General features: G+C 44.3%; 2 protein-coding genes across 2 annotated transcripts in view; one reads left to right on the forward strand and one right to left on the reverse strand.

Annotated features, from left to right (window-relative positions):
- Positions 1-13306, reverse strand: part of RBPJL (recombination signal binding protein for immunoglobulin kappa J region like) — a 37527-nt gene that overhangs the window by 13346 nt on the left and 10875 nt on the right. Inside the window, exons 3-4 of the mRNA XM_039499099.1 lie at positions 3108-3233; positions 668-738 (exon numbers count right to left, since the gene is read on the reverse strand). Coding sequence (XP_039355033.1) covers positions 668-738; positions 3108-3233 — 197 coding nt within the window. The remainder of the gene's footprint in view (positions 1-667; positions 739-3107; positions 3234-13306) is intronic.
- MATN4 (matrilin 4) overlaps positions 9008-13306 on the forward strand; it is a 35195-nt gene continuing 30896 nt past the window's right edge. Inside the window, exon 1 of the mRNA XM_039499098.1 lies at positions 9008-9026. The gene's annotated coding sequence lies outside the window, so the exon portion shown is untranslated. The remainder of the gene's footprint in view (positions 9027-13306) is intronic.

The following is a 13306-nucleotide window of genomic DNA, read 5'->3' on the forward strand; positions in this document are numbered from 1 at the left end:
ACCTGTACATTTTGAGGAAAATGGAATTTTTTTCATGAAAATTTCCATTTTATAGAAAAGCCGTTTTTCACTGATTTTCATGAAAAATTTTAGACCAGCTCATGGTCCCAATCCTCTTTGCCTCCCTGCATAATCCCCTCCCCTCAGGTCCTGATCCCCAGGTCTTGTCCCCATTTTCCTCAGCAGATCACATGTGGTGCCTTCAGACTCTCCTTAGAGGAAGTCCCCTCTGAGCTTTGGCATTTTTAATGGCCTCTTTTTAGATTCTATCCAATGTATCAGTCCTGCAGATGGAACATGCGCTGCTTCTTCTCGTCAGCTCAAGCCTAGTTCCATTGCCTCCTTCGTTGCTTTTCATCACCCCCACTCTGCCCTTTCCTGTGAACTTGCTAATAGAGCTGAACAAATATATAATTGGATTAATTTAACCTTGCAATCTGTTTGAGTACATGAACTATGCATTCATTTGTCATGGGTATTCGCTCTGTTAAAGCTCAAGAACTCGAACACTAACAGGTCAAATATACACTCAAACCGAAAGTCACTTTCATGTCTGAATGAATACTTGCAGACAGCTTTTCCCATTGTGCTCAGTTCTGCTTATCAGGAGTGGCTGAGTAGCAGGACTTCTGCTCTCCAGGCATACGTGGCTTTCTTCTGCTCTTACCTTTTATCTGTTCCTGCTTCAGTTTCCAACCTGGTCCAGTCAGATAAACACAAGGTGGGGGGCAGAAAAACCTAACAAAGCAAAACAGCATCTTTGTTAAGTGAACACTAGGGTAAGGGACTTCACCAAGAAGGGTTGTTTCTTTGTAAGATTGTGAATCCAGAGTCTTCTTCGTTGCTTAACCAAGTGAGAGATGCTTAGACATGACCTGCTTTGGGGTCACTAATGCCAGCATACACTTGGCTTGCCACCCCAGACATGCACTTGGAGCGCTGGTGCCTGGAGCCGCCACTGGTTTTCACAGGAGATGCACCCACAAAACTGTGGATGCCTGCACCACACCCGTATTTGCATGTGCCGAGTGCACAGTCATGCCATCTGCATGACCAATGGTGGGTCTTTGCAGGCACAGAATCATAAAAATGTAGGGCTGGAAGGTGCCTCAAGAGGTCCCCTGTCCATTTCCCAGCACCAAAGCAGGATGACATATACCTAGACCATCCTGGACAAGTGTTGAGGCCACGATGGGAGGGAGCTCAGTGCACTCGTTGTTCCCGTCTCTCTTTGGCCTAAACAGTCTGCTATGTTGTGAACCTCTCCCCATCTGTTCTTGTGTGAGCCTCCCCTGGGTTCCTCCAGCAGGGGATGGATGTGGTTGCACAATTTAACCTGTTTCTGGCTTTAAGACTCTGGTGACATGCAGACCTATCAGGCTGTAATGGCTTTACATGTCTCTGTGTGTGACGACCCAGAGCATGTCCCTAACTTGAAGCACCTGAGGAGGATGCAAAGGCAGCAGCTGTTCAACCATGTAGACTGCCATTAGCAAGGGGTCAGCATGAGTAGGTCATGCTGAGGCAGCTCTTTTACCTTCTCCCCCTTGCATGACAAACCAACCACATCCAGTGCCCTCTGCAGCACTGGAGAGATGAGACTGCCTCTTGCCGCAATGTCCATCCCCCTACCCCAGATGCCCGCGTGCGCAGCCACATCTATCAGGTGCTCTGTTAGTGGAACATGCCAGCCCTACCCAAGGGCAGATGGCTGAGAGGGCGTATAGGGAAAGCTTACTTCAGATCTTCCCTCCTTGAGTCAAGGGAGAATTTGTCACAGAGACTTTTTCAGCTTGGAATGTGGAAGTTTCAGCAGGTTGAGAACACAGTTTGTATTCACAGCCAGCTCCTGAGACCAGTGCAAACAAATCTATAGCCAAAGTTTTGGAAACACATTTTCCTGTGTTTTATTTGGGTTTCCACTGTCTTTGCATTCATGTGAATGGTGCGGATTCATCCCATATTGATACTGTGTAAAATGTTAGCAGTGAAAACACCAGTCTGGGCTGGTTCCATATTTTTGGGTCCTAATCTCCTTCTATATGTGTTTATTTAAACAAGTTAGCAAGGACCCTGAATCCCCATATCCAGGAAAAATAGCACTAGCTTATTTAAACTTTAACCTAGAAGCGCTGTGCCAGCTCGTAATCACTTTTTAGATTTCACTTCTGTTTTTCTTGCCAAACCCACAAAATCTGCTTCCCAGCATCCTTTGCACCACGCCTCAACCAGGGTGCGCCAGGGCTATGTCTTTGGTCAGCCCCAGTGACGCAGCAGCTCCACTCGCTGGCTCAGCACCCCAAGAGGAGAACAATCTCAGGGCTGTTTGAAATGGGCCTGAACCAAAATCCTAGATCCAAACACTGGTAAACTCTAGCGAAGGCTGGATTTGGATCTGCATTTTGCAGCTGGCCGCAGTCTCTACAGTGGATCAAACTCAGAGCTCACAGCCGTCCTCTGGGGAAGGTTGGATCTCAACTCTACAGCCAGGGCCCAACTCTGTGAAAAGTATCTTCCATTGATCCAGTGAAGGCATAGGGAGTAAAAAACCCAAACCCCACCCTCAGTACAATAGGGCCTCTCTCAACCTCCAATGGAGAAAGAGATGACTAGAAGGAGAGAAAAGCATGAGAGAGAAGAGCAGAGGAAAGGAGAGAATGGCAAAGGGGGAAGAAGGAAGGAATCTAAGGACAATGACTGTTAAACAGAGTGAGGACGGGCTGCAGCAAAGACTGATTGCCGAGGGCACTCCAGCTATCTGCGTGGGGGAGGTGAAATGGCCAGTGGTGACCCACAGTGGTCAGTGTTCAGCCCTTCCCACCATTTCATTAATCCAGGATAGAGTGTTTGGGGCAGGGACTGCCTTTTGGTTATTTGTTTGGGCAGTGCCTAGCACAGGGGGCCCTGATCGGGACACTTCATCACGAATGACACTTCATCATGTGTGAAGGCTGAAAGGTGAATACAATTTGGTTATGTTAGCTCATCTGCTTCATCAGACTAGATAACGAAACCCTGGGGAGTTTGAAAGGGAGTTGTAAGAGTCTGGTTTTTGGAAGGTGATATCTAAAGGCAGAGCTGTATAAGAAGCCAGGCAAATCTCCTACCTTTTTTCACTGCCGTATGATTTCTGTGCGACTTTTGCATGCAGTATAAGCACAGTCTGGTCAGCTGGGAGCTGCAGATATCTACGCACTCCATCCCGGAGATGGTCAAGTTGATCTGGATTGGATCTAAAAGAGAGTCCTGAGTAGTACCCTAGCAAAGGGGACACAACGCTTGGCTTCCTACCATCCCCCTACCGCTTGATACTGCCCTGGAGCCACCCTGAGGGATATTTAACATGGAGATAGCCAGCACAGGCACCTTACCTGTAGGTGATATCCTTCTGTCCCTCATTCCCCTGCACTCTAATGTGCCTGCTATGCACTAGACCTTGACAATAGAACTAATTATAGCCAGGTGCTGCAAACCCCACTCTGCTCAGTGCACTGGTATGATATTGCATATAACAACACCGGGAACAGTCATCGTTTTGAGATACTCCTCTTCCCTGCATCAGTATCTGCAATCGAGGCATCTGGTGTCTCTCTCCGTAAGAGCTACTGTTTTAATAATACTTCCCAGCAAGGGGCCCAGTTTAATGATGCAAACTAGGACAAGAGGAATCCTGTTGGAACGCATTGGGAATGGGAACGTTTCAAAGCTGCTGTAAGACAAGTGCTACCATTAAAATTGTTTGGTTAGTTTACCCGCTACTTTCTCCAGCCTTCGGTAAAAGACAGGTAGGGAAAGCTTAGCTTGGAAACGTTCCCATTGCTTCCTAATGGGAAAGCGCGTCCTTCCACTCCTCCGCTCAGACCCAGGTTATGAAGATAGTGACATTCGGATTGTTCATGATGTTCTTTTCTAGTATACATGGCCCTTAAAAACACCTGGGCCAGCTTCTCAGGTGCCCTGCATCTTATGCAGCCACATGCTACCAAATTGGAGTGGTGGCATTTTACACCCAGTCTTCATTCTCCGTGCACTGGTGTGAATGAATGCACATGATGCCGGAAAATGGGAAATCAGGTAATGTTATCATTACTGAGCCCCTCCTCCTTGTAACTGACGATAATAATTACAGTCTCATTTATACTGTACTGGAGTTTTCCACCATCTAATGGGATAGCTTTACATGTGTTCTGTTTAACATGGATTCATTTTTATATCTCCCCTTGGTACATTATGAATGTTTATGGAAGGTAATAATGAGTGTGGCTGGGGAGCTATTATTCTTGGGATCGGGAGCTGCTATTTTGTTACTGCCGGTGATTGTTCCGTGGAAATGTCCCCATTTTGCTTCACTGCGAACTAAAAAAACAAGGGCCAGATTCTGAGCTGGTGGAAATTGGCATAGCTCCATTGACTTCAGTGGAATTACCCAAGCTGAGGATCTGGCCCTTAGACTTTGTTAATGTGGTAGGTTATTTTTCCACTGATTGTAGGCAGATAAGCCCAGTCTAAATCACACAGGGCCTTTGCTGTGTTGTGCTGGAACCTGAACACAAGATGCTTGTTTTAAAGAGAAGTCGGGCATAGAGAAGCTGGAATGGTGGAGATGTACTGTACTGCTGTCTCACCTTTGCAGGAAGTGAAATTCACCCTGTGCAGAGCACTAGCACAGCGCCTGCAAAACGTTCCACAAAACCATCAAAGTGTGGTGTATGTGGATGCATGGGCCTTGTGCTTCAATAGGGCAATGTGCTACTTCCTTAATGGAAGGAAACCTGAGAGGGAGGAAGTAGGAGCTGTTTGGACAGGCCTCTGCTCATTCCCACACTTAGGGAAGACACTTCCTTGGTGTAGGGCAGTTCAGGGAAGCCAATGAAAAATGTACTCATCAGCTTAGGGCCACACTAGCCAAATACGGCAAGGACTTCACTTAAACCGAGCTCACTTGTTTCTTGGTTCCATGTCCAGTGACACACACACATGGAGGGTGTTAATACACACAGGGCCAGGTACAATCTGGACATCTTTGGTTTGCTCATGATTGATAAACCCATATGAAAACTGGATGGAAATTGGTTTCCAGCCTCTGGCATGGGGCTCCCCCCTTCACTGCTGGGGTCATGCATGATGTTAGTTCCCTCAGAGAAATGGTGGCCTCATGATGGAGGCTCAGAACTACCAGCTGTGATTAAAAACATTGGTTTCAGATACGTATCCCCAGTGGCCTCCTAGCGCAAAGAGCTTCTTCTCACTGCTCAAACTTTCAAGCCGCACAGCTGTGAAAAATGGGGAAGTTTGCATTTAAAAACCCAAAAGAACCTTAGATGTAAAAAGGATGAGTGGAAGCTAGAAGTCCCAAATCGCAGCTGCATACACAGTGCTGTACCACTGGTAAGCCAATGCCAGGACATGGGCAGCCCTTGGTGATTGCTCAAAGGACAAGCTGGCTATTGGAGACAGGGCTGCATCTGCTACAGCACAGGGAGAATCCTGCAACACAGGCCTGGTTTACACTGCGGCGAGTGTGTGGGGGGGGGAATCGATCTAAGACACGCAACTTCAGCTACGAGAATAGCGTAGCTGAAGTCGATGCATCTTAGATCGACTTAGAATCATTTACTTTGCATCTTCATGGTGCTGGATCGACGGCCGTGGCTCTCCCATCGACTTTGCTTCCGCCTCTCGCACTGCTAGAATTCAGCAGTCGACAGGAGAGCGATCGGGGATCGATTTATCGCGTCTAAACTACATGCCATAAATAGATCCTGGATAGATGGATCGCTACCCGCCGATCCAGCGGGTAGTATAGACCTACCCATAGACTCAACTGAGTTTTAATTGAAAAAATAATCATCCCAGCTTTCAAATACACATCACACTAGCCAGAAACTACAAGTAGCAAAGAACATAAAATACCAAAGGTTTGAGAGCAACTACAAATCTGATACCGTCCCAGGATTCCCAGCCAGCTTATACTGATCTCCTGATGGACTCAAAATAACGTGGCACCTGGACTTCTTAGAAAAGCTGAAAGAGAAACAGCAGCAAATAATCTTTACCTCAGTTACAACCTGAAGAACCCTTTAAGATGTTTCACTGGCTAACGCTTCACTTTCCAGTACAATGAAAACCTGCTGGAAAAGAGTAGCATCCTTTACAGCTTCTAGTAACAATCCTACGCGACAGCTCCTCAAGCTTGGGGCCCCTCATACAAAGATTAATTGTCTGGTACTACGTTGCTGATGGCTCCGTCTTCAGAGTATCCTGGAGACCAGAACAGGCAACGGCGTTGACATAGCAGACGTGTCCAGCACAAGAACGTAACAATCTGGAATCTTCTTTATCTGCAGCTGTCCTCCCAAAATCTCTGGCTGCATTTTCACTGCACAATCTTTTCCACCACTGTTTTCCCTGGTTTTGAGATGGATGCTCTTGATCCCCTGCTCTCCTTGTTTCCAGTGTCTTCCGTACAGACACTAAGCTCTCCAATGTGTGACTCACATCCTCAGCTGGTGTAAATTGGCACAGCTCCATTGAAGTCAATATGGCGATGCTGATTTATAGAGCTGATGATCTGGCCTTGGGTCACCTGATAACATTAGCTGCTGCTTTGTATCTGAGAAGTGAGGGGTTTATGTCTGCTGAGTTTATTCATAACTGCCGAGCACGAACTGTAACTGATATTCACTGGCAACCAGATGTGTTGTTTTTACTGATGAGACCGATACATGGGCTGCAGTTGTTAGCGCAGAGGCTTTATTTTGTAATCACAGTGACAGTTCTCTGCAGACAACTTCACTTCATTATTTACTGTCAGTTGCCTATTAGCTTTTTTGCCAGAGCCCAGTGCCAATACTACTCATCAGATGTTCTTCAAAACTTTTACAGATGTTTGCTTCTGATCCAGTTGTAGAACTTTGTCCACAACTTTGTCCCTGGCTACCAATCAACACACTCCATTACACTAATATTAGTTATTTAATCCTGGCACATGACTTAATTCAATCTTCTATATCTATTTAATGGTTTATACCAAGGCCTGGCCAAAGCTAACTAATATGGAAGTGAGCTAGCGATTGACATAACATTGGCATCCATTCCATGTCATCATATGCCTCATATGTAATGCTGAAAAACCATACTGCAATGTGCAGTTTGAGCTTCAATTTGCCTTTGCAAGTTTTGTCCTCATTTAACCCTGCACCGGGGGCAGGCCTATCTTTGCCCTGGGAGAGAACTGCACCCAGTTATGGATAGGAAACATCTTGAAATGTCCTGCACGCCGAGAGTCTGTATCATAGGGCAGTGTCTCGCCACCTTTCCGGACTACTGTACCCTTTCAGGAGTCTGATTTCTCTGGCATACCCCCAAGTTTCACCTCACTTAAAAACTACTCGTTTACAGAATCAGACATAAAAATACAAAAGTGTCACAGCACACTATTGCTGAAAAATTGCTGACTTTCACATATATAATAAAATAAATCATAAAATCATAAATTATAAAATAAATCAATTGGAATACAAATATTGTACTTACATTTCATGTATAGTATATAGAGCGGTATAAAGATGTCATTGTCTGTATGAAAGTTTAGTTTGCACTGACTGCTCTAGTGCTTTTTATGTAAAACTAGGCAAATATCTAGATGAGTTGATGTACCCCTTGGAAGACCTCTGCGTACCTCCAGGGGTACGTGTATCCCTAGCTCAGAACCACTGTCATAGGGCATGACCACCCTGTAGTACCTCCTGCTGGCCAAACATGGTGCTGACAGCACTTCCTGACTGTTTCTTTTCTCAAGGTGGGTCTCCTCAGCTCTCCATACACTGTGCTGGAGATGCATCTTAGCTCTCTGGCTAAGTTGAAAACAAAACTTCTACCCTCCTTGAGTGGCACAAACACAAACTAAAAAGGTTCTTCTACTTTTCATGGGCTTCTCTCTGGCCCACCCTGTGGGCCCTGTTCCCACCCCTTTTTTGGCTACCTTTCAGAATCTTTCTGGCTCTGGGATAAGCACTTGGCTCCCAGGCTGGTTCCCCTGGAGCCCCCAGTCTCCTACAAACCCTGGCTCAGGGCCTTCCAGAGGAGTCTGACCATTCTCTGCAATTCCATTCAGACTGATCTCTCACTGACTTTCTATAAGGTACAGGCGTCCATGAAGCTATCACCTGGTCCTTCTTAGTTCCACCACCTCAGGCTGGGAAGCACCTAATTAATTATGGTACAAGCATGACTGATTCCCCATTGCCCTGCACCTTGTATATTCATTTAGGCCAGTGCAAATAAGTGAAATCATTGCTATTTCCATTTGAGAGCATTATATGCTCACTTTACACTGGTGCAAATAAAAACACAAGGAGAATTAGGCCCGAAGGCTCTGATCTTTTTTTTTTTTTAGAGTCTCAGCCTGGCCTTCAGTACTGTAGGTGCAAAATTGTGAATCCCAGTTCAACTCTCAGCTGTGACTGACAACGTGCATGGTTCATTCACAGACAGTCTAGCCCCAGATGAAGGACTCTGCTGATGGGTTCAGCCAGCTCTAGTGTTGGGCCACCAGCATTGAAGCTCTTCAAGTTTTCTAGCCACGTGGTTCTGTGTCTGCCTAATAAGCTTTGATCAGAGACCAACTTCAGAGATACACATTCCTCCTTGTTGAAGGTAAAAAGGATTATCTGGACATGGAGTCAAATGCTGAAGAAACAACAACAAAGAGGAGTATTATTCTCTGGAGCTATCTTGATTTAAGAGGAAGGAGCTGCTTCAGAGACAAAGGCTAGATTTGTGCAGCATAAATCAGTGGGGAAAAACATGATGCTCTGATTTCTGCTTAGCCCTTTTTACTCTTCTGTCTCAAAACACTTAAGCAGCAGAAGAGGCAAAGCTCCCATCAGCCACCCCTCCCCTCCAGAGCTGCTGGATTCTATTTTCATACAGTTCTCATTCACCTACATGGGGATCAGATAGCTCCAGATTTGAGAGATTCCCCAGCACTGTGAAACTGGATCATTGCCAGAGCTTGTTGGGAGGTAAGGAACTGGGGTGATGTCTGTAAACCCTCTGTAAAGGTGGATTCTGCTTTGGGAGAGTTCCAGAAATGCCAATGGCAGGTGGAGGCAGAAAGGAAGTCTGTGACCAAGGCCAACTGCTAACTGTGAAAATAACCAAGGCAATTACAGAACAGGGAACAGCTACAAGATGAGTAGGAGGCAGCAGCAGGGAGTACTGTTTAGGTGGAATTAACCACAAGGTTTGCAGTTAGACATGTTGAGCGGATCATCATTGAATGACTCCTGCTGCACAGGTTTTCATGTGAGGATATTTTTGCATAGGGATATTAATGTGCATTCAGAGGGCTATTGAACGTGATGTTATTTAACATTTTGCAAATAGGACCACGGGTATGTGGGTGATTGCACAGGGCTTATTGAAGTGCATAGTGGGATAACTGTCCATGTGTGGTTATTTACTGCGCAGGACTGGCAAAGCAGTTACATCCCAGATACAGACGAGCAGACTTTTTCCAACTGTGCAGATGTGATATCTGACAATGGAGTCTCAGAATCAGCTACAATGAGCACTTGGGAAATTGAGGTGCTGTCCCCCTGCCCTTTCTCTGCAGCCATTGCTGTCTAAATATTTGAACTAAATTGTTCAGTGATGCACTTTTAAATAGTGTTCACCATTCTGAATGGTGAGGCAACCACCCACAGTTCATCATCTGGTTTAAATTTACCTCGTGAAAGCCAAAGGGCCTTTGCTAGAGGAGCTTAACTGACCTGCTCTGCAGTTTTCTGGCACCTACTAACTGTTATGGGTTATAGGGAATTATTCACACTGTATGACATGTATTATATGGACTTCTTAAAATGCCTTGGTTACAGTATTGTGTTATTACAGCATCATATTTGCAGTGCTGCAAGAACTGGGTTCTTGGAGCTCTTTCTAAAAACCCCTTTTCGGTGCCTGAATTTCTAGCTGGGAATCAAATGTCTTTGCACAGAGTGAAGTATTGTTTGGAAGCAAAATAATGTTGAGGATTTCTCTCCCAAAGACCTTTTTCTGGTTGGCTGATTTTTGTAACCCCCTCCTCCCAAATATAGCATGTACTGTACTCAGGCTAGCTCTGCTTGCCTCTTGAAATAGATACCATCTTTTTCAAAATGACTCAGGAAAGGGTTAAATTATAGTTTATTATCAGATGTGGTTTGAGCTGTGACAAGGAACTAGAGTTGTCAACACTGTATTTCAAAAATAAGGGTCTGTTTTCTTAGTATCCCTGCCTTAGCCCATCTCTTGATATCATTATTAATAATAATTAATAATACACAGCACTCACCTACATTCACTAGAGGTATTTCTTGCTGCTTTTTGCAGCACTCAGCAACTCCTGATCTTCTTGTACAGAGATGAAAAATAAGGGACGGTTGGCAACCCTACTAGGAACTGAAGTTTATAGGTAGCAATAAACTATCGGGTAACTAACGATCTGCTCCATGAGACTGTATCATCATTCAATACTTTATATTCGTTCCACAGTTCAAATGGGCTTTTCTTCCTTTCCTTCTCCCACCTCTCCCCACTAGATAAGGTGACACACCATATGTTTGCCATGCACATGCTGCCTTGAAGCTCACCTTCCATTTTATTCTTACACGCAAGCGGATTCTTGTGCTGGCTGCTCCTATCACAGACATGACTCCTAGGTTTATATTGTGCAAATAAAGGTGGCTGTTTTTTTAATTAAACAAAACAAAGGTGCACATTCAGCTCAGATGTCACTCCTGGTGCCAAGCCTTCCCTGCCATTGAATCACATGCTCCCTAGTGATTCAGCAAGAATTGCAATTTATTGTTTAATAAGCATTCCCGTCAGGAATGCGTTTCAGCTGTACCCCAGCCTACCCTTCCATTTGTGGGGGCAAATCAGGTATCTGTCCTACAACTTATATTTGTGCCCACAATTGATGGCAGGTGCAGAAAAATATGGGTGCAGTTTTACAGGCACAAATTGTACTTTCTGGGTCTTAGAAATTGCTATTCTATGTCTGTAACCATAGCAGTAATGTTTATATGTGCTGTCTATGCACATTAGCAGATTTAACATTCACTCATTTCTGCAAAGGTAATGATCCAGCTATTCTGGTCTCTCTGTAACTAAAGTAGAAGTCTATGAAGATCAAAAAATGTTCCACACGTTTAGGGCATGATCCTTCAAATCTTTAGTCATGTAATACTTTACTCATGTGAATACACCTCTCATGAACAAGAACTACTTGTGAGAAAGATTTGCAGGACTGGGTCCTTAGATTATATTTTCACTTTCTCCCAGTTGAAGGAATTGATTGTTTTGCCTCTCTGCCTTCTGAATCCAGCTGTATTGCAGCTTGCCTGGGAGTCACTGTTACAGTGAGTTATTATAGTTTCATACAGTTATGGAAACTGAACGACTCAGTAAAAAGAAACCCATTTTACATGGCTGTGTTATGCCTTTTACTGAGTGTTTGCAATAGCTGCTGACTGCATTGCTCCTTTGTATGGCATCAATGCTATATTTTGTGTGAACGGAAAAGTTATTAGAAATCACGTCGATGGGAAGCCTACAGTAACTGGGAGCCCTAACTTTTCAATACCTCTTTTAATCCAGAAGAACCAGACCTTGATGTGTTTTGTGTGCATGTGTATTTATAAATGATATATTTTGGTTGCTTCACCCACAAATAAAATTACAGCCTTTTCTGAGGTTGAGGAATGTGCTGCCCAGGTACAGCAGCACCAACATTACACAACAGTTAAGAATAGGGAGTGAAAAAAATGTGGCCGCTTGAAATTCACCAGGGAACTTAGGTCACCCAGGAGGTTAATTATCCAACACAGAATGTAGCCAGTTACTTAAGTCATATATCACCTGCCCAGTGCTGAGGGGCTCATGAAAATCTACTGTAATACATTATTAACCTGTTTCCCTGAGCAGTGGAGGGAGGAACTGATCTAGTGAATTAGGCCAGATTCTCCTCCGTCCTGCACCTCAGGCAGTTATTTATAGCAGTTCAAAGTGTGTATAAAATGCAGCTAAATCAGAATGGTAATGGTTCACACCCCCTTTGCACTGGTGTAAATAACTGCAGCGCAATGGAGAATCTGGCCCAATCTGTCTTACTGGTCAATGCCTAATTTCTCCATAGCCAGATGTCACAATATTGTATGTGAATTGACCTGGGCTGTGTTATGCAGAAGGTCAGGCCAGATGTTTGTAATGATCAATTCTGTCCTTAAAATCTATGAATCTATGACCTCCAAAACACTCTCTAATCCACAAACATTGCCTACAGGGATCTCCAAACCGCCACATCAATGCAATTTGTATATTTGGACAGGCACACTCACTCATTCTCCTTTGGGACCTTCACAGTTACAAGGTTTTCCAAACACATGCCAATGATGGAATAGGGAAGAAAAACAAAACCACTCCCACACTGTTTAAGCTGAGTCCAGATAAAAGCTGAACAGGTGTGAATAATTTTTCAATTATATAAAGTTTGAATATGATGGACATTTTTTATGATTGAAATTTCCACTAGCACACACCTTTGCTTGCCATCCTATTCTGTACATGCATGAACATGAAAAACTCAAGACAAATCAAATGGATATATGATTATGACCTGTCAAGGAAATTCCATACAATTAACCACATCACTACATAAAGTAGTGAAACTCTATAGCTATTAAAGTCCAGTTCACGTACCGGGCAACAAAGTACTCTCAGAACCTTACACTTTAACTTGTGCCAAGTTTATTCCTGTTTAGATTTGTAGAAATCATTTGTACTTCAACATGCTCCGGGCCTGAATCCCGTCTTGTTTATACTCATGTAACGTCATTAACTTCAGTGGAGTCACTCCTGGTTTACCTCAGCATGCGTAAGAAGGAAGTCAGACTCAAATCTGGGCCCCATCCTGTGACAGTCTAAATTCATTCAATGTAGCTATGCTGTTGTAAATCAGGAGTAACACTTTAAACCAATGGAGTTATAGCCATTTACAGTTGGTGGGACAGATTTGGACCTGATTCTCCTCTCATCCATGCTAGTGTAGATGAGGAGTAATGCCATTCAGTTACTGTATAACTGGTGTAAATGAGAGTGGGGGCCAGCGGGCCTGTTGATATGGACCTGAATGCTGCAAATTTAAACAGGCACAAAAAACTCAGCACATTAGAGTTGTGGTATTTATACCGGCTGAGGCTTGATGTCTATTTACAAATACAGAGAATATAAATATGTGTCACACTACTGGATGGTTAATTGT

Source organism: Mauremys reevesii, linkage group 13 (genome assembly GCF_016161935.1).
Source record: "Mauremys reevesii isolate NIE-2019 linkage group 13, ASM1616193v1, whole genome shotgun sequence".
NCBI classification, from domain to species: domain Eukaryota; kingdom Metazoa; phylum Chordata; order Testudines; family Geoemydidae; genus Mauremys; species Mauremys reevesii.